General features: G+C 45.7%; 1 protein-coding gene across 4 annotated transcripts in view; it reads right to left on the bottom strand.

Moving 5' to 3' along the window:
- Positions 1-21291, bottom strand: part of PDE8B (phosphodiesterase 8B) — a 195575-nt gene that overhangs the window by 34900 nt on the left and 139384 nt on the right. For all 4 annotated transcript variants that reach the window (XM_044276097.1, XM_044276096.1, XM_044276094.1 and 1 more), the window contains exons 4-7: positions 10629-10688; positions 6585-6642; positions 4559-4647; positions 1857-1935 (exon numbers count right to left, since the gene is read on the bottom strand). In XM_044276097.1, coding sequence (XP_044132032.1) covers positions 1857-1935; positions 4559-4647; positions 6585-6642; positions 10629-10688 — 286 coding nt within the window. The remainder of the gene's footprint in view (positions 1-1856; positions 1936-4558; positions 4648-6584; positions 6643-10628; positions 10689-21291) is intronic.

The following is a 21291-nucleotide window of genomic DNA, read 5'->3' as shown; positions in this document are numbered from 1 at the left end:
AAGGTGAATCTTTAAAAAAAAATGTATTTCATACAGGCCCCTGCTCCCTGTCACTTAAAAAAATCTTACACAACACCTTCAAAAAATGTTTCCTTTTACTACACAATAACTGATGGACATGAAATAAAAACTTTCTATACTTATCTTAGGGCTCTTTCACACTTGCGTTCTTTTCTTCCAGCATAGAGTTCCGTCGTCGGGGCTCTATGCCGGAAGAATCCTGATCAGTTTTATCCTAATGCATTCTGAATGGAGTGAAATCCGTTCAGGATGCATCAGGATGTCTTCAGTTCCGGAACGGAACGTTTTTTGGCCGGAGAAAATACCGCAGCATGCTGCGCTTTTTGCTCCGGCCAAAAATCCTGAAGACTTGCCGCAAGGCCGGATCCGGAATTAATGCCCATTGAAAGGCATTGATCCGGATCCGGCCTTAAGCTAAACGTCGTTTCGGCGCATTGCCGGATGCAACGTTTAGCTTTTTCTCAATGGTTACCATGGCTGCCGGGACGCTAAAGTCCTGGCAGCCATTGTAAAGTGTAGTGGGGAGCGGGGGAGCAGCATACTTACCATCCGTGCGGCTCCCGGGGCGCTCCAGAGTGACGTCAGGGCGCCCCACGCGCATGGATGACGTGATCGCATGGCACGTCATCCATGCGCATGGGGCGCTCTGATGTCATTCTGGAGCGCCCCGGGAGCCGCACGGACTGTAAGTATGCCGCTCCCCTGCTCCCCACTACTACTATGGCAACCAGGACTTTAATAGCATCCTGGGTGCCATAGTAACACTGAAAGCATTTTGAAAACGGATCCGTCTTCAAATGCTTTCAGTACACGTGCGTTTTTCTGGATCCGGCGTGTAATTCCGGCAAGTGGAGTACACGCCGGATCCGGACAACGCAAGTGTGAAAGAGGCCTTACAGTTTCTCATCTGTTCGTACTCCTCATCTGTTCGCATCGGAAGGATGCTCTCTATATACCATTATGCATTGTGCCTATTATCCCTTTACACAGGCTGACACAACAGGCAATTATCAGAAACGATCTGTTAGTTCCTGAGAATTTGCCGGTTGTTAGGAGAGGTAGGAACTGCATTTACAAGCAGCAATCACCTCCGATTTATGGGGATGAGGGATTGCTGCTGCGATCGCTCATCCCCATGAAGAATCATCGTTTCTGGGCAGCAGATCCCTGTTTGCAAAGGACAATCTGCTGTTCAGAAATGATAATTTAGGGGACTGTACCAGTAATACTTTCACCTGATGAACAAGCGTTTGGTCATTGATCAGGTAATTGGTGGTGCCATTACACAGGGCAATTATTGGGAACATGCATTCCTAGGAATGCTCCTTCCTGATAATTGCCCCAATCATTGACCCATGTAAAGGGGACTTTACTTCTCAACCTGTGGTCTGTATACTCCAGGGTTAACATGACATTTCACTGAAGAGTACTTTATCTGTCCTCATGCTGTGAATTTAATGCATTGAAATGTGTATGATCACCGCCGTGGGGGTTCTTTCTTATCGCTGAGTAAAGCAAACATGGACTACTGGCATAGTCCACAGTGATGATAAATCACTTGATTGTAACAGCCAGACAAGCAGACCATTTTATATGGGGACTGTGACAAATGACGAGCAGAGGTGCAGGAACAGGCAAGAATTAGTAAAGTGATACGTTTGCTTAAGCAATTGAGGCCTATACAGAGGTTACTGCTGGATGTCTCATTACACTCCATCCACTAATTACACTTCCTTATGGAGGGACAAGCTGATGCCGATCTAGCTGCTAAACGTGGACAATCACAATGATACTATAAGCACATCAATATCTGGAAAGGAATCTGTTGTCTGTACCTGGATGACATGTTCTTCACTTGTGATTTCTATGGCTTCCTGACAATGATCCAGCGCTGTGAATATTGAATTGCAGGATCTGCAACACATCCGTATAAAAGGGACATATGCTGTCAAATAGCTGCAGAAAGGTGGATAGAAGGCTCCAGGGGGCCGAATGCACTCAGTCACAATTCACTTAACCATAGATCAATGATAGTTCAGTTTTAGAATAAACGGCCGTAGGGACAAGTAATGGCACTTAATTTGAGGCAGTTGATATTGTCTCGTTCTAGCTGATTGATGTTCAGTATGAATCATTACTCAGACTTCACAGCGGCACAATGTCAACCACAGTAGCATTATATAATCATAGGAAACATAATAGTAATAATACAAATAAATGTATTCTATCTATCTATGTCTGCACACAGGGAAGACTCCAAACATGTGGACCCATTCACTTCAATGGGGCACCAAAAGATTCGGACAGCACACCCATGTTCCACGGCCCAGCAAGAAACAGAACATGTCCTATTCTTGTCTGTTTTACGGACAAGGATAGGACAGTTCTATAGAGGGCAGGATGTTCCGTAAAATACGGAACACACGCCTGGTATCCGTGTTTTGCAGATCCGCAATTTGCAGCCCGGAAAACATGGTACAGCCGTGTGCATGGGGCCTAAGAGTCCTTTTACTTTAGCCCCTTTCAGGCTCTAACGAGTGCCAATCTAAGCTATAACAAGTCAATAAGCACTCATTTAAGGGGTCTTATACACAGTCCGTGCACAATGTATGGGGTATTGGGGGGCATCATATCTCTCTCCACGGGAGAAATGTGCTGCAGACAAAGGTTTATTCTTATGTGAACATAAAATATGTCATCAGCTTAAAAACGTAAGTTTGTCTCTCATCGTTGGGCTGTTTAGAGGGTCTGACGATCGGCCGAGCCAACATCGTGTGCCATACAATTAATTAGCTCAATCCATTACTAAGAGGCTGATTATAATGTAATGGTGGCTTTTTTTTAATGCCAATATGAAAAGCCTCTTAAAGGCTATGAACACCTTCAAGGGGGTGCTGTGTAATTTTTTTATGATTGCATTTGACTGATTTTGGGCAAAAAAAAAAAACTTTTTTACATGGTCTTTATTAAAAATGGTCAGCAGTTTTTGTCATAAAGGGTTAACTCTCTGCCCAGCTGTGAGCTGTTATCTGCCTGCTATGTAAGTCCCTTATCTTTGAACTACTAACAGCTCATAGACACTTATGTAAGCCATATTCTTATCAGTAAGGTAAGAATTGAGCTACAATGAGTGTTTATGAGGTCAGGAGACCAGAGAAAGGAGGGAAACAGTATAAACACAGATCCTGGTACTAGAGAATCTCATGGCTGTACAGAGTATGCAAGGGGCTATCATTTTTTAATAAAGGCCATTTTAAGTTCAAAATGAGTGCAATAATAAATAAATAAATAAACATCTCCCTCACAGGTATCCATAGCCTTTGATTTTTTCCTCTTTCTTATTAATCACCTCTCCATTAGTGTTCTCTTACAATTAGAATACAATAATTAGGACAGTTAGATTTACATACCAGTTCTAGTTAAACCTGAGCACAGAAAAGAATAGGGACTGGCGCTGCTGCACGAGAGGGTGGATTTCAGATTGCGTTGAGGACTGGATCAGTCCTTTCGTCAGGACAATACATCCAACAAGTCTTCCGATCCCTCATGCAGCAGCTCCGGCTAATAGAACCCCTTTCATTTCTTCCTGACAGAGATGTCCTAGGAAGCCCTATCCCTTTTTTTTCTCCTTAAAAGGGTTGTCCGACCCCCTAAGTAAAATGAATTACTGCCAGGAATATGGGCAAAATAAAGAAATAAAAGCCACTCACCTCTTTAAAGCAGCTCCATTCTAGCGACAAGGGTCCCAGTCAGAAGTGTGATGTCCTGTCCATGGTCATGTGCACTGCTGCAGCCATTCACTGGCCTCAGTGGTGATCTGTCCCTTTAGTGGCACATGATCACTGAGCCTCTGCGGTTATGGACAGCTCGGGAACATGTCACTGCTGGGAGTGTAGATGACCACAGATGAGATGCCACACTTCCAGCCAACAGGGGACTGTCAGCAGAGGGAATAGGAACAAGTTGCAAGAGGTGAGTGGCCGTTTTCTTTATTTTACACACATTCCCAGTGGTGATTTATTTTGGTTTGGGGGCTGGAGAAGCAATACATTATGTAAACAGACTGCAGCCATTAGTTAGTAGTATTTGGCTACATATTGCTGATTGAATAGAGCAGAACATAAAGGCGGATTTAGACAGGCCGACTGATTGTCGGGAAGGAAGCGTTCCTTTCCGACACTCGGCTGCTCGTTCAATGCAGCGATCTCCTTCACTGTTTGAGGACAAGGGATAGCGATAGTGATCCCTCGTCCTCATACAGAATCATGGCTTCTGAGCAGATCGCTGATTAGACCACACAATCTGCTGCCCAGAAACTATGATCGATGGTGCCTGGATGAACGACAGGATCACTAGATCGTTTCACTCATTCATCAGGTCATCGGCAGCACATTTAGACGGCCAGATGATCGGGAACGACTGATAATTTGGACAATTATTGGCACGTCTAAATGCAGCTTAACCCCACATTGCCATTTTTGTTTGATACCATTGAACAGCTATTAGTCTCAGAAATGAAGTAAATTCATTCACCTACCTTAGCTTGAACTGAGATCGCACCTCTCCATGCTCTATCTGGATTAATTCATTGTAACAAGCAATCATACTAAAATTCTCCATAAATCTCTGAAAAATATATAGTATGCCTATCAGTCCACAGGCAAATGTTGGCTTTCATGGTCTCATGATCCCATTGTTTCGCTGGGAGGGTAGAAGGTGGCTGGCAGCGCCAAGCATTCAGAGCAGAACACATACACACAGTCGCTATATTGGTCTGCAACTCTGAATGCTGCAATTAACAAGTTATTACTTCCATCATTTTCATTCATTTAAAAGAGCTGTCTCTCTAGGACAGTGACGGGGAACCTTGAAGAGGCCGAGTGCCCCAACTGCAACCCAAATACCACTTATTTATTGCAAAGTGCCAACACAGCAATTTAACCTGAATATTACAGTCCAATATAATATCTTCCATGTACTTTATCATTTAGTCATAATATCCTGCCTACATTCAATGCGCTGCCTGTGCTGTTCATAGTGCGTCCTACGCTGATGAACGACAGGGAAAGTCTAAGGCATTTGTACACCATAGTCTTTTGTCAGGGTGTGGGTGCCAACAGAGAGGGCTCTGAGTGCCACCTGACACCTGTGCCATAGGTTCGCCACCACTGCTCTAGGACAATCCCATCTATGTTCCTTCTCAGGGACTTCATAGAGAGGAGTCTTCTGCATGGGACCCCAATATAAGCCACATCGGAGAGCTACTGTCACCCCTCCTGACATGTCTGAGTAACTACGTGCATTCCCCACGTAATAACAATTCCAGAGAATCTACTGTACTGACTCTATGTTGTGTTCCTTTGTTATTCCTGCCAGAAGTTTATGAATAAACTGCCAGCAGCCTGTGTGTCTCTGCTCAGTCTGCCACTGGCAGCACCGACTGGATAGTCCGACTGTGCAGGGTAACACCCAGCTGGATCATTATAGCAGAGTGCTGGCAAACTTCTAACATGAATAATTGAGGAATGACACAAAATAGAGTAATAAGAGTAGATTCTACATAATTGTTATTACATAGAGAAGGCAAGTTGTTACTAAAATAGACATGTCAGGAGAGGTGACAGGTCCTCTTTAAGAGTGGGCACCATGTAATACCAAATCTCTCCTGTAGTGGCCGCCCTCAGCTTCTGGGCTCCATCCGGGGCCTCTGTCACAGAGTTTGTCAAAAATAGTGGAGAGAAAAGTCCTGCTGCAGGACTTTTTTTTTCCTTTACGAAAACGCTCTCTTAAAGGGAATCTGTCGCCAGATTTTGACCTTATAGACCGCTTACATAGCGCTCTAGCAGAGCAGTCTATGATTCTAATGGTACCTTTGATGTTTTCTTGTGAAGTTCCCCCAAGGCAAAAACGGACTTTTATTCATTTGTAAATTAGGGCTCGGAAGTGCCCAGGGGCGGCGTTCACGTCGTTGGAGCCCAGGCTGTTCTGCCTCTTTTCGTCATATCCCCGCCCCAGCCTCTTCCTCTGCCCGCCCCGATCTTCCTTTGCGTCCTCCTTCTCTGCAGCGAGATCCCGCGCCTGCGCTATCCATTGCTTGGCCGGGGCATGCGCTCTGCGATGCCCATTGTGGGTGTCTCTGGTCCGCTTCCTCGCCGCTGTTTCTCGCCGTTGGCCAGCGCATGCGCAGTAGCTACTGCGATGCCGTGCCCACAATGGATAGCGCAGGCGTGGGATTTCGCTGCAGAGAAGGAGGACGCAAAGGAAGAGCGAACTTGCGAGCCTTAATTTACATCTGAATAAAAGTCAGTTTTTGCCTTGGGGGAACTTCACAAGAAAACATCAAAGGTACCATTAGAACCATAGACTGCTATGCTGCAGCGCTATGTAAGCGGTCTATAAGGTCACAATCTGGTGACAGACTCCCTTTAAATGGATCCCATTATAGTCAATACGATCTGTTAGGCTCCGCTCCTGTCAGTTATGGGCCAAATCCACGATTTCTGTCATTTTCGTTAGAAGTAGAAGAACAGAAATAATAAGCGCTGATGTAAAAGTGCCCTTACCCTATTGAATCCTGCATGGAGAATAGGGAGGACTGACATCTCCTCTTGATCGAGTCCCCTGAGGTAAAACACAGATATCATTGTCATATTACTACATACTATCATATATATTGTGAGTTAGGAGGGGGAAGGGCACACACTTGGCTAGATTCCCCATGTGTGCAGCATGTAATCGAGAATTTGTACCATCCACTTCATCATTGCAATTCTGAATCATTTTGGAGCATATATTCTGTAACAGGCTCCATTCAATTGTATGTGGATGATTGAAAAATTGATAGCAATCTGTTCTCCACAAAAATACAAAAAAATAAATCAGAAGAATGAATGTGTCACGATCGTTAAAGGGGCGGCCACCTCATGGACAGACCTGCAAAGGGAAGCATATTTACCTGCTCCCCGCCACTTTCATTCCCCGGCCTCGGCTGCCTCGCCGGGCTCCCCCATAGTCGCTATCCGCTTTATTTGACCAACTGACATGATGCAAGGAGAGCAGGTCACTGGTAAGCAGGTAAGCATGCTTCCTTTGTAGGTCTGCCCAGGAGGAACGGTTGCCAAACCCCCCAAAAGGTGGCTAACTGCTTTAAAGGTGTCCAGATGTTGAGACCAGGGGCGGACACAGACAGCAGAGGGCCCCTGTGCAAGGAATGCACCTGGACCTCCCAACCCCCCAAACCACACAAACAAATGTAAACAAATATGTGCAAATAAAAAACCATCTTGTTAGTATGTATATATGTTTTTTCATACTAGACCACGCCTCTAACTCTGCCCAAAGCATAGCTGTACACACTCAGTCCCCTTAATGCCCCCACATAGTAATTATTCCCCCTTTGTACCTTCACATAGTAGTAAGGCCCACACTGTGCCCCATTCACAGTAGCTATGCCCAAATGTGCCCCCTTCACAGTAGTTATGCCAAGAGATGCCCACTTCACAACAGTTATGCCCAGATATGTGCCCCTTCACAGTATCTATGCCCAGATATGTGCCCCCTTCACAGTAGCTATGCACAGACATGTGCCCCTTTCACAGTAGCTATGCACAGATATGTGCCCCCTTCACAGTAGCTATGCACAGATATGTGCCCCCTTCACAGTAGCTATGCCAAGATATGTGCCCCTTCACAGTAGTTATGCCTTATTATGTGCCTCCTTTACAATAGTTTTGTCCAGATATGTGCCCCTTTCACAGTAGTTATGTCCAGATATGCACCCACTTCACAGTAGTTATGTCCAGATATGTGCCCACTTCACAGTAGTTATGTCCAGATATGCACCCACTTCACAGTAGTTATGTCCAGATATGTGCCCACTTCACAGTAGTTATGTCCAGATATGTGCCCACTTCACAGTAGCTATGCCCGGCTTCACAGTAGCAGTGTGATATTTGACACTACATCGTGCTGCTGCTGTGGATCCAGGGCCATATTTAGATATTATACTGCCCTAGGCACTTTAGAGCCGGCTCCCCCCCCCCCCCCCCCACTGAAGTCCATATTTTTTAGATAGCTGACAGTAAAATGCTCCCTAGGCCTTCAGCTATCCCTCAGGACTCCCTCATACGCTTGCACAATTAAAGGGCTCACCTGTTCCATGTGCGCTTGGCAGCTGAAGACATCTGTGTTGGTCCCATGTTCATATGCTCCCGCATTGCTGAGAAAAATGACGTTTTATTATATGCAAACAAGGGCGTTACGATTACTCCTAGAGGCTCCGCTCTCTCTGTAACTGCCGCGCCCCTCTGCACTTACATGACCAGCTGTGATGACATTTTCACTGCCAGGCCCTGTCAAAGTAGACAGGGAGCGGCAATTGCAAAGAAATCAGAGCCTCTAGGTCAGGCATCTCAAACTGCGGCCCTCCAGCTGTTGCAAAACTACAACTCCCAGCATGCCCGGACAGCCTACAGGTATCAGCCTACAGCAGGGCATTGTGGGAGTTGTAGTTTTACAACAGCTGGAGGGCCGCAGTTTGAGATGCCTGTGTCTAGGTGTAACGACCACGCCCCCGTTGCTCCTAGAGGATCATTTGCATAAATGAAAACATCATTTTTCTCAGCAATGCGGGCACATATGAACATGGGACCAACACAGAGGCCTTCAGCTGCCAAGCGCACATGTTACCTCCTGACGAAGCCTACGTGGCGAAACACGTGTCGAGGTTGAAGCAGTGGGGGAGTCGTGTTACCATTCTACAGCAGCAACATGGGTAGGTAACTTGGCAGCTGGATCAGGGTGGGACGAGAGGTTTGCAGTTCATTGTTATATGCCATCTTTATTAGTAGTACTGCACCGTCCATTGACACCTCACAGCATCCCCGGACAGAGGTTGTGAGCAATAGTCAGTAGTTGTTTTATACTAGGGGATTAGCATTTGCACCCGCAACTGCACTTTTGCTCACGGCCTCTGGTAAATTGTTGTTCGCTGCTGGGTATGGTCACATTATCCCCCATTGTGATTCTCCACATTGTATAGCCCTTTGTGGCTCAGTCTCCATGTCCTGTCCCATTTGAGCATTACCTGTAATGATCATGTGATTTATATTGAATAAAATGAGATTTTTTACCTTGTAAAAATCCTTGCTCTTTTTTTTGTACAAGTTGCAGTAGGTTGGGGAGTGAGGTACTGTTTTTGGGTTATTGTAGGCGCCAAGCACACATGTAACAGGTCAGACAGTTTCGTAGGTTCAAAACTGCTGACAGATTTCTGGGTTCAGAGCTGAACCTGGACATATCTCCTTCTCCCCCCACTCAGCCCCTCTTACATTTCATACTCTGATGTTCTCACTTGGCCTGTGCTGTAAAGCATAGGACAAGGGCTGTTTTGTTTACAGCCCTAGCAGTGTTCCCGGTACCCCTACAGTGCCCTCAGTACTAACAAAGCACCCCTAATAGAAATAAGGCCAATCTATAAGGCACTCATATAGAGCTCAATAACACTCAATGTTCCCTGCCGTGCCCCCTATAATTATTATGCCTCCTGCAGTACCCCCTGGAGTTATAATCTTCTCTGTAGTGCCTCCATAAATTATAATGACTGTCCTCTCTCTACAGTCTTCTATACAATACAGTGCCATGTAAATAACACCAGTCCTCTCCCTCCAGTCCATGTAAAATAATCTCTCTTCCTTACAGTCTTCTATAACATATACCGTAGTCCCATGTAAATAAGTTAAATCCCCTCTTTCATCCCCTCCAACACATAGTCCCATACAAATAACATTACTCCTTATCCTCCAGTCCTCTCTAATATTCAGTCCCATGTAAATAACACGTCATCTCCCCCCAATCATCTGTAACATACAGTCCCATGGCACCCATCCCCTCCCTTCAGCCCCAGGCCAGTTAAATAACATATTTCCCTCCCACTAAGCAGGGAGGAGGTTTAATAGGGGAGAACCACATCTCCCAGCATTTCACAGGTCTCCACTGCTGAGCGCTGCCTTTTTCTGTACTGGTCAAATGATGGTGACCTCATCACAGGTCCTACCACCACTTCCAGTGTTGAAAAGATCACATGACTATAATGTCATTCCAGGTCCTTCAGCTATGGAGTATAGGCAGAACAGGCAGCAGATTCACAGTAAGTCCTAATCAGGCCCTCCCCCCCAAAAAATAAAAACAATAAACGCCCCCTCCACCCCAAGGTGATCAGGTTACCTTGGCAGAGGAAGGGAGGGAAAAAAATACTAAATAAAAAAAACACCTCAGCAGGCACTGGGAAGGGGCCCCCTCCCTCTCTGGGCCCCTGTGCAGCTGAACCAGCTGCATAGGCGATATGAAAGAGAGGATCCTGACCTTATCAAGAGCTGCCCTGATTATACTGCCCCTTAAGAATATATTATATACAATGCATAGTCTAAATGTATAAGTAACCATTGGTGTTCAAATGCTGACACAATTTGCATCATCAGGCCTTATCAAGTGATCATTAGCACCTTTCTCTAGATAAAACCATATTCATTTTGGATCCTGTTTTCTCAGGTAAATGCAAAAAAATAATTAAATAAAATGTAAAATCTAAACCACGTTTAGTAACTTACACATGTGGAACCACAGCCAGGATTGTAGTGTGCTCTGATGGCTTTGTAGCTCGTATTGACCTGTCAAAAGAGGACAATAAAAAACCTCAACTGTTGAGTGCACACAGCAGAGGGATACAGATGAAAAATTACTACAAATGTTAATAATGATAATAGTAAGGTACTTAAATACCCCCTGGACTTACAGTAGAATAGTCACAAGAATAATATTCTAAAGCGTGTATTAACTGGCAGGCCAAAATATATAGAGATAAACTCAGTAGTAGATGACAGGAACCAAATGAGGATTCACAGCCACTGCCCCAAACAATGTCAGTAAACAGGAGAAGATGAGACAAAAGGGAAAGCCCTGATGTCTGTAACATAATTCTCCCTTCAGGACTGGCAGAAGAGGTCTTAATCCTGAATTTACCTGGATTTGCTGCATAAATGGCTCTTATCAATCTCTCAGCATAGATGTTTCTACAGTAGCTGTTACCCAGAACTTTCCTTCTGGGCCATAACCCTTTCATTGAACAAGTTACTCAAGGATCTTCTGAACTACATACTACAACCTTGTTCACCTTTCCATGTCTGCTTGACATTTGTGGAAAATACATCCATAGTTCAATCCATAAAAAAATCTGTGTTTTGCTCGTGTGTCCGTTTTTTGCCTTTGCTGAAAATTTATTTCCAGAGCATCTTTTACTAATTGTCCATGAAAAACCACTGCCGGAACATGGGTTGTGTCAGTGGTTTTTCATGGACCCCAAAAACTTAAAATGGGAACAATTAAAGACAAATCCAACATAATTTTTTTTGGGAGTATTGTGAAAGGGCCAGAAACCGAGAACCCAACTTTCCACATATTTTTCTGGGTTCACATCTACATTTGATTTTCCGTTTTTATTTTCTGGCTCAGGGACAGAAAAACAGAAAAGAATGTTTCCAAAAACAACATTACATGAGCAGAAAGCACCTTCATTGCAACTGGTGGGTTCAGGTTGTACAGTGTGTCTGGAATGAGAGCTATTTTTGTTTTATTTATATCCTTCGGAAACACATTTCGGAGGGGGGGGGGGGGGAGGAGTTAATTAAATGAAAAAATAATTAACATAATTAAAAAAACACAATCTGGTGCATTAAAACCAGAACAAAAAGGATGCAAACTGAAACAAATTTGTCCAGTTTTTTGCCTGGTCCGTCAAAAAAACAGATGTAAGGCTACTTTCACACTAGCGGCAAGGAACTCCGGCAGGCTGTTCCGGCGGATTTACAGCCTGTCGGATCCATGTTGCCGCTAGTGCACGCGTGCCCCCAGACTCCCGCTCCAGCCCCATTGACTATAATGGGGGCGGGCTGGAGTTCTGGCGGAAGCACGGCAAACATGCTGAGGCACGGCCGGAATAAAAGTATGACATGTTTGCTATGCTGCCGCCGGAACTATGGCCCGCCCCCATTATATTTAATGGGGTTGGAGCGGTAGTCTGGGGTCACGCGTGCACTAGCGGCAACACTGCCGGAACAGCCTGCCGGAGTTCCTTGCCGCTAGTGTGAAACTAGCCTAAAATGAATATTTTGATCCGTTAAAACACTGGATAATGTCCATCCATTTAGACAGATCCAGTAAATGGATCTGATAAAACACCAAGTAATGTCCATCCAGGGCCGGCCTTTGGGGTGTGCGGGCTGTGCGGCCGCACAGGGCGCCATAGCAACAGGGGCGCTGGGCGGCCGACAGCTCGCAATGTAATATGCGGCAGGCGAGGCTGCACTTGTGTTCTCCCTCGGGGCGCCCCCTCCATCTCGCCCTCCCCTGTCTGACCTGATTCGTTCCTCCTCCCCTGTGTCTGACCTGCCTGCTGCCCCCGCAGCTGCCAATAAGAAGAGAGATGGGAGGAGGAGGGGAGGGGCTGAGGCCACTGCACCACCAATGAAGATAACTGACCTGTAATACAAATACAGGAGGCGGGTGCCAGAATCAAATAGCCGGCACCCGACCTCTATGACAGGGAGCTGCGATCAGCTGCAGTTGAGTTAACCCTTCAGGTGCGGTACCTGAGGGGTTAACTGCCGCTGATCGCAGCTCCCTGTCACAGAGGTCGGGTGCCGGCTATTTGATTCCGGCACCCCCCTCCTGTATTTGTATAAGAAACGTTGGTGGCACAGTGCGCCCCCCCCCCCCCCCCTCAACACCCCAGTATAAGAAACATTGGTGGCACAGTGGGAAGTGCCAATGAGGGTTAAAAAATAATAAAAAAATTAACTCACCTCCTCCAGTTGATCGCGTAGCTGCCGGTCTCCTGTTTCTTCAGGACCTGTGGTGACGTCACTGAGCTCATCACATGGCCCATTACCATGGTGATGGATCATGTGATGCATCATGTGATGAGCACAGTGATGTCACCACAGGTCCTTTGACAGGTTCTGAAGAAAGAACAGGAGACGATCAATTGGAGGAGGTGAGTTAATAATTTTTTTATTTTTTAACCCTCATTGGCACTGCCCACTGCGCCACCAATGTTTATTATATGAGGGGGGGGGGGGTGCACTGCGCCACCAATGTTTATTATACTGGGGTGTTGGGGGGGCACACTGAACCACCAATGTTTATTATATTGGGGGGCGCACTGCGCTCATGTTTGTTATATTGGGGGGGGCGCACTGCGCTCATGTTTGTTATATTGGGGGGCGCACTGCGCTCATGTTTGTTATATTGGGGGGGCGCACTGCGCCAATGTTTATTATATTGGGGGGGCGCACTGCGCCACCAATGTTTATTATACTGGGGTGTTGGGGGGGCGCACTGCGCCACCAATGTTTATTATACTGGGGTGTTGGGGTGGCGCACAACGACGGGTTAGGGAAATTTCACAGCAGAGTGCGCATGCGCTGGGAGCCACCAATGTTTATTATACTGGGGTGTTGGGGTGGCGCACTGCGCCACCAATGTTTATCATACTGGGGTGTTGGGAGGGGCGCATTGCGCCACCAATGTTTATTGTATTGGGGGGGGGGCGCACTGCGCACAACGAAGGGTTAGGGAAATTTCACAGCAGAGTGCGCATGCGCTGGGAGCCTCGCCGGCGGTTAGGGTAGGGAAAAATTATGGGCCAGTGCACAGGTGCGGTGATCGGATGGATGTTCTCAGCTGGACACCGGCCGACACTGCGCATGCGCTGGGAGCCTCACCAGCGGTTAGGGTAGGGAAAAAGCACTGGCCCGTACGTAATTTTTCCCTTCCCTAACCGCTGGTGAGGCTCCCGGTGCATGCGCAGTGTCGGCCGGTGTCCAGCTGAGAACATCCATCCGATCACTGCGCCTGCGCACTGGCCCATAGTTTTTCCCTACCCGAACCGCCGGCGAGGCTCCTGGCGCATGCGCACTCTGCTGTGAAATTTCCCTAACCTGTCGTTGTGCGCCTGCGTGGCGCTGCACACCTCCTCACGTCATGTCCGGTGCGACCGGAAGTGACGAGGGTAGGGAGATCTCACGAAGTAGGGAAGTATAACATTACACCGGCCTTTGGGGTGTGCGGGCTGGTAACTACTTGGTTGGATAGTCAGCCAGCCTATGCCATGATGCCAGCAACAAGCAGTGTTTTTTTTTTTTTGGGGGGGGGCGCCACAAGGTTAGCTCGCACAGGGCGTCTGAACACCTAAGGCCGGCCCTGTGTCCATCCATTTAGACGGATCCTGAAAAAAAAAACTGATAATGTCCATCTGTTTAAATCCTTTTTAAGCTTTCCGGTTAAACCCCCCACACTAAACTGATCTGTTTAAAACAAATCTGTCAGCGCAGATGTGAACCCAGCCTCATTAGCCTGATGTTCTTGGTAGACAACCACTCTTAGCTCCTACACGTATCTCCTACTTTAAACTTATGTGGCTGGGGTGGAGATCGGACTTGCATTTAGAACAAACAGCAGTTGGGCTTACGGCCCCATGGACCTTCCTCCGACTTTGGCTTCTTAAACCTCTCTCTGAATTTCAAAAACCCAGAAACTGAAGATGCTTTGGAATGAAAACCACAATTACAAAATAATAGAGACATTAGTAGATGCACGACATGTTATTAGAAGCAAACTCTGCCCACAGCAGCAACTGAGACTAATCATTACTGGAGATATTGCGTTAATGGTTCATTTACTAAATCTGACTGTTAGTCTGTGGGTGATACAGTAAGTGGCGGACAAGTAAAGTGCAATACTTAAATTAACACACAAAACTTTCCAAAACTTGACTACAAACTGTGTACAATACTGTCAGGCATAATGTTTTCTCTGGTATACCATAAATTCTCTGCACTTGTTAGCCTGCATATCAGCAGAGGATAATCCAGACAAAGGCATAAGTCACATTTGTGGCCCATGCTTGCTCCTTCCCACTCTCCCCTGGGGGGCTGCTTTATTAACCTGTCTTCTCCACTGGTCCGGACCTGCCATTTATCTTCCGCACCCTTGCAGCGGGCCCAGTCACCTGAGTCATGTCAGCAGGCAGCAGTCTGCTTCTTGCTGCTGTCCTGTATTGTGCTTCTTGGCTACTAAAGGGCCAGTGCACATGCATTCTAAGTCACACCAGCCAATCGCTGGTCACCTTTGGGTACTAGGGCGGTTTATTGCTCATACTCTGCCTGCCCTGACCTCGGCCTGTCCCTGACTACAGTTTTGCCTGATTACTTGGTGTCCCCCTGGGTCAGGTGTCAGTCATACAAATAATGCTCCAGGAGATAGCGGCCTGGAGGCTTGCTTGCAGCAAAGTCCAGATCCCTTTATAAGTATGAAAAGGTGAATACTAGGGCACTGCCAGGATAACGCCCTCAGGTTCAGCCGAAAGCCAAACCTGTTTAACATACTCACTGCTGAACTTGTGAACAACTACCTAAATTGTATCCCGGCCCCGATTTGGGCACGTTAACAATAAAATCCATTAATGTGTGCATCAATGGTCCCTTGGGGTCTTAAATGACCAAAGGATCAAGTCCTAGGTGTATTATTCCCGTCTTTCCTCATGGCTGGCCACCAAATACAACAAGATCAGGTCTTATACATCTGAGAGATACCAAGATCACCAGCCATCTTGCTACCACGACATTCTAAAACAACAGGGGACCTAATATTTGTAGGAACAAACAACACTTGAGATACTGTCTCTGGAGGTGCCTAAGACTTGGCCTGAAAGAGTAAATCAGAAATATCCTGCATTAACCCACAATCCACAATTTTTATCAGGAGTAATGAGAGGAAAAGTTACAGGAGTCTCCACATGGTGTTGCAGAAAAAGGGTGCCAGCTTTTTGGTTTTTGAAACATGGATGGAAGGTAATGACAAAATCAACACTGGCAAAATACTGGACAAGCCTGGCTCACTGTTTGGAACAGAGATTCCAGATAACGAATGCACTCTCTTCATAACTTAAATGCTAAGAATAAAAATATACTGACACTCAAGTAACCCACAGCATCAATCTATAATACTAATTTATTAAAAAAACAAATCACTGTCTAAGAAAATTATCCAAATAAAACTCACAATAAAACATTGAAAACATGCATTTTCCACTCCTAAATTGTATGGTCCTGGTCTGGTCAATTCATTAATATGTTGTCTGCCGCACAAGATGTTTATACTCTGTATGTTTTTAAGTGGGACACACACATTTATATACAGCTATGCAATTTGCTACTGTGTTAAATCATCAGAGACCTGATCAATATAATGGCAGTAACTCACTAGTGACTTTATGTTGGACATGGGGGGGTGCCATCTCTACTTGGGGAGAGAGCACCTTAAATCAGCGTGAGGAGACTTATAGGCCATACATGCTCCTCCGGGAAGAAAGGGCTCTTAACAAGCTCTGCCTCTAATGCAACCAGATGTTTTATGTTGGACACAAAACGCATCAGGTGTGAATTAAGGTTTTTTGGCAGAACCTTACTGTCCTTAAATAGGCAGCTGGGCTCAGCAGAGATGTCTCTGTGTTGGGATCTGAGGCTTGGTGCCAGGTTGGAGAGCTGAGAACCATGGGCCAAGGAAACAGCCCCCCTAAAGCCTGCCGTGGACTGCTGGAGGCAGAACTGACATCAAGGTGACTTGTCTTATATGAACTTTCCAATTTGTGTGAAGTAACATTAAAGGGATTCTGTCACCTCCCCTCAGCCAAAAAACGATTTAAAAGCAGCCATGCAGCACAGCTTACCTGGATTAAGCTGTGCTGTTTAATCTTGAAATCCGTCCAGCAGTTACTTTAAAAAACGACTTTGATCAATAAGGAAATGCGTCCTGAAGGTGCCCAGAGGGGCGTTTTTTTCTTCCTAGTGAGCCCAGTACCGCCCCTCTTTCAGTGCCCAGCCCGCCTTCCTTGTACTGTCTAACCGCCGCCCCCAGCCTGCCACAGCCTCTCCTGCCTCTCCTCCCCCTCCCTCACGCCGAACGAAGTCTCGCACAGGCGCAGTACCCACTGAGGGCTGCGCCTGTGCGATCATCAGGAGACTGAGGGCGGCAGCTTCATCTTCGTCACTGGGCATGCGCCGATCCCAGTGACGTCCGATGCTTGCTCTTCCCTGCTGACTGAGGGAAGAGAGAGCATCGGACGTCACTGGGCTCGGCGCATGCCCAGTGACGAAGATGAAGCTGCCGCCCTCAGTCTCCTGATGATCGCACAGGCGCAGCCCTCAGTGGTTACTGCGCCTGTGCGAGACTTCGTTCGGCGTGAGGGAGGGGGAGGAGAGGCAGGAGAGGCTGTGGCAGGCTGGAGGCGGCAGTTAGAAAATACAAGGAAGGCGGGCTGGGCACTGAAAGAGGGGCGGTACTGGGCTCACTAAGGGGAACAAAACGCCCCTCTGGGCACCTTCAGGACGCATTTCCTTATTGATCAAAGTCGTTTTTTAAAGTAACTGCTGGACGGATTTCAAGATTAAACAGCACAGCTTAATCCAGGTAAGCTGTGCTGCATGGCTGCTTTTAAATCGTTTTTTGGCTGAGGGGAGGTGACAGAATCCCTTTAAGATGTACTTTCCATTGTGTGTGAAGTAAACACCAAGACTGCAAAGTAACGCATTGTTTTGTGCATTTGCCTCAAATGTGAATAAACACTGAAGTTTCGAGTTAAGAACTTGTCTTTTGCCTCTGTACGGCGTCCGCTTAACCTATGTACCAGAGCGAAACCCCACAATTATTGTCCAATGACCCAGAGAATGAAGGTCATTGGTCAGTTTTGCTGCAAACGAAATGTCGTGGGAACAAAACCGGGGTTACTTTAGTGCCAGCTCATTTTTTATTCTTAATGACAAATAAAAACTAAGACCCATCTAGCCTGCCTGGAGTTTTTTTATCTGCTAGTTAAATCCAGATAGTGACACACATCCTTTTTTCTGATGACATTCCCTTTAAGCCTCCTAGTAGACTCTATATACAAAAGGTTCTTATGCTCTGCATACACAATAATTGGGAACTTGGCTCCCTCTAACCAGCGCCTCCAATCTTCAAAACCCAATTTTTTTGCCAATAACTCATGATTACCCACATTGTAATTTAATTCAATACTAGAAAACTTCTGGGAGAAGGAAACACATGGATGTAACTTATGGTCCGCCCTGAGGAAGCTCTTAAGAAAGTATAGCCCCTGTGTCCGAATTAGAGGTGTTCACCTCAACAATAAAGGTGGATTTAGTCGAGCAGATAATCGTTACGATTACGATTCAAACGCAAGCGATGAAAGATCGATGAGAATCGTGGCATGTAAATGATTGAGTGATCTGACCAAAAACACTTGTTCAACATCTGTGAAATAGTTTATGCGAACAAGTACAATCATCGTTTGCTGTTAATGAATTGCGTTATGTAAATGTGCATCATGTACATTCTTGACGATAGATAGCCCTGCGTAGGCAGGCATATCAACGATTATACGGTTGGAAAAAAACTATATTTTACATGATAATTCTTTCATTTAAGTACTACGGTAGTTGCCTGCTAAAACGTTTGGTCAGTAGCCGCTCGAACGTTTGGTCAGTAGCCGCTCGAACGTTTGGTCAGTAGCCGCTCGAACGTTTGGTCAGTAGCCGCTCGAACGTTTGGTCAGTAGCCGCTCGTGTCGGTGATTGCTTAAACGATTGTTGCTTGCCTAAATCTACCTTAGGCCTCATGCACACGGCCGTTGCCCGGTCGTGGCCGTATTGCGACCCACAAACAGTATGTCCGCAATATGCGGGCACCGGCCGCTTGCTCCCCGCATCAAGGATGCGAACACATTCACTTGAATGGGTCTACAATCCGGAGCTGCGGTGTGGAACGGAGGCATGGAACCCCACGGAAGCACTACATGTCTATATTTTTACGGTGCGGACAGATCATGGACCCATTCAATTTGAATGGGTCTCCATCTGTCCTGGCCGCCGCACAGATGTTGCCCGTGCATTGGGGATCATAAATTGTGGTCCCCAATGCACGGGACGGCTGCACAACAACAGTGTGCATGAGGCCTTAAGCTGCTGTTTGGAGGGTAGCAAATGCCTTAATAGCTTTAGGAGACAAATCTGCTGAATTGGCTTCATTTTATAGCTGTAATGGGAGCCTCTCCAGAAGAAAAGGATTTAATAATCTCCTCTAGTTATTGGCAAATCCTAAAAATATCTGAACAGTCTTGAGAGTAGGAAGTAGGAGTAGGAACTGGATACACAGAAAACCCTGCAAAACATGGATCTACAAAATATGGATGACGTCTGTATGATGTCCATGTTTCATCAGTTTTTTTTTTTTTGCGGACCCATTGACTACAATGGGTCCATGGTCCGCATTATACAGCCAAGTATTCAGGCACTCCTGAGGAAGCCAGCAAGTCTGGCGATACGCGTTGGGCTTTTCTTCTGACCGCCACAGATACCCCCCATTATGCCATTTTTATGATAAGTATTTATTATCTATTGTTGATGGATTTCATGCACTTTATATTATCACATGCTGATCGATGTGGGGGTTCATACATGAATTTGTGGTGATTCAGATGGGCATGAGCCGATACACGGCTTACATGGCCCAGATTTGTTGTATACAACGATTTTATGTGTCTGGTCTGTTACCTGAATAAACTTATATTTTTGTAGATGTGCGGCTCCCATTTCGGTATTCTTTTTCTCTTTTGTTACATACAGCCAAGTATAGGACATGTTCTATCTTTTTGCGGAACGGACATATGGATGCCGAAAGCACAAGGATGATCAACGCGTTCTCCCCCTCCCCTAATGGATCAATTACTATATGTAGTATGTTTGCATGATTACGTACTATTCAGAATAATGATTAATACTTGGTGCATGAGATTGTATTATAGTTCTTCCCTGAACTATCTATTCATGATCTATCAGTGTAAGAACATTAAAGGGTATTCTGGTTGTTAAAAGTTATTCCCTATCCAGAGGATATGGGATAACTATTACATTAGTGGGGGTACCCTGTATACCTTTGAGCCCCCCAAAATGAACGGAGCAGCAGGTCGGGCATACAAACTGGCTCTCCATTCATCTCTATGGGAGTTCTGGAAACAGTGTTGTACTTGGCTATCTTCAGAACTCCCATAGAGACGAATGGAGCAGCAGTGTGCCTGACCGACCTGCCACTCCGCTCATTTTGAGGGGCTCCAAAGGGTGCGGGGTACCCATTTTCATGATCAGTGGGTGTCCTAGCCTTTGGATAGGGGATCATTTTTGACAACTGGAATACCCCTTTAATCAGTATAGCTGAAGTGCTTTGTTTTGCAACATTAGGTTTGTATGTTTGAAAATAATATTTACACATTTGGAAACATATTTATCTGTACATATACCGTGGGATTTCAGGGCATAATTATACCTGTAGTTCTATAAGAGCTGCAATTTGTGTATTGTGACGTCATTACCCTGTCCGCTTGTGCTATCTATAAACACGCAACCTATGTTGCACGTCATGAAGGTTTGAGAAAGACTCAAGTTGACGATTATGCATTGCAGCAGTGGCATCCCTTGAATGGAGACAGACCACACGACTACAAGCGGCCAGCTTTGTTTTATGTTATGGGAAGCAGTGATTTAGAGTTGTATGGTGGAGATCTATCAATGTATGTATGCCAGTATTCTGATATACAGTACATACACTGATAAATTTGCTGTTGAGAGACATATTTTTGAGCACCTGTTCCACTTTTTATGATGAAGAAGTTGGATAACTTGGGTGAGGCCGAGGACGACTTATTTTTATAGCATTTTTTCTTTTTAATAGTTTTTAATTAAAATTTCTTCGGCAGAATCAGCGCTGATTTTCCCATTCAAATTAATGGGAAGCAGAAAAAAAATACGCACCATTTGAGATGTGCACATACATGTGTTTTTTGGTGAAAAAAAAGCAGACCAATATAGTCTTGTGGGAAAAGTACTATAGAATTTAATAAAGGCAAAAATCTGCCTGTAAAACGCTTTACAAAAAACGTGTAAAAAAATGCGCATAATTTTGAGGTGTAAAAATCTGCTAGCTTTCATGTATTTTGAAAATCAGCTGTGTGAACTGACCCTTAGGCCTTATTCACACAGTCAGTGTTTGGCCAGTGATTTCCATCAGTGATTTTGAGCCAAAACCAAGTGCGGGTCCAAAACACAGAACAGGTGGAGATCTTTCCCTTCTACCTTATGTCTGTGTAGGATCCACTCCTGGTTC

This window comes from Bufo gargarizans, chromosome 1, assembly GCF_014858855.1.
Source record: "Bufo gargarizans isolate SCDJY-AF-19 chromosome 1, ASM1485885v1, whole genome shotgun sequence".
Classification (NCBI taxonomy): domain Eukaryota; kingdom Metazoa; phylum Chordata; class Amphibia; order Anura; family Bufonidae; genus Bufo; species Bufo gargarizans.
Note: the sequence above shows the minus strand (reverse complement) of the source record. Positions and strands in the feature narration are given on the sequence as shown.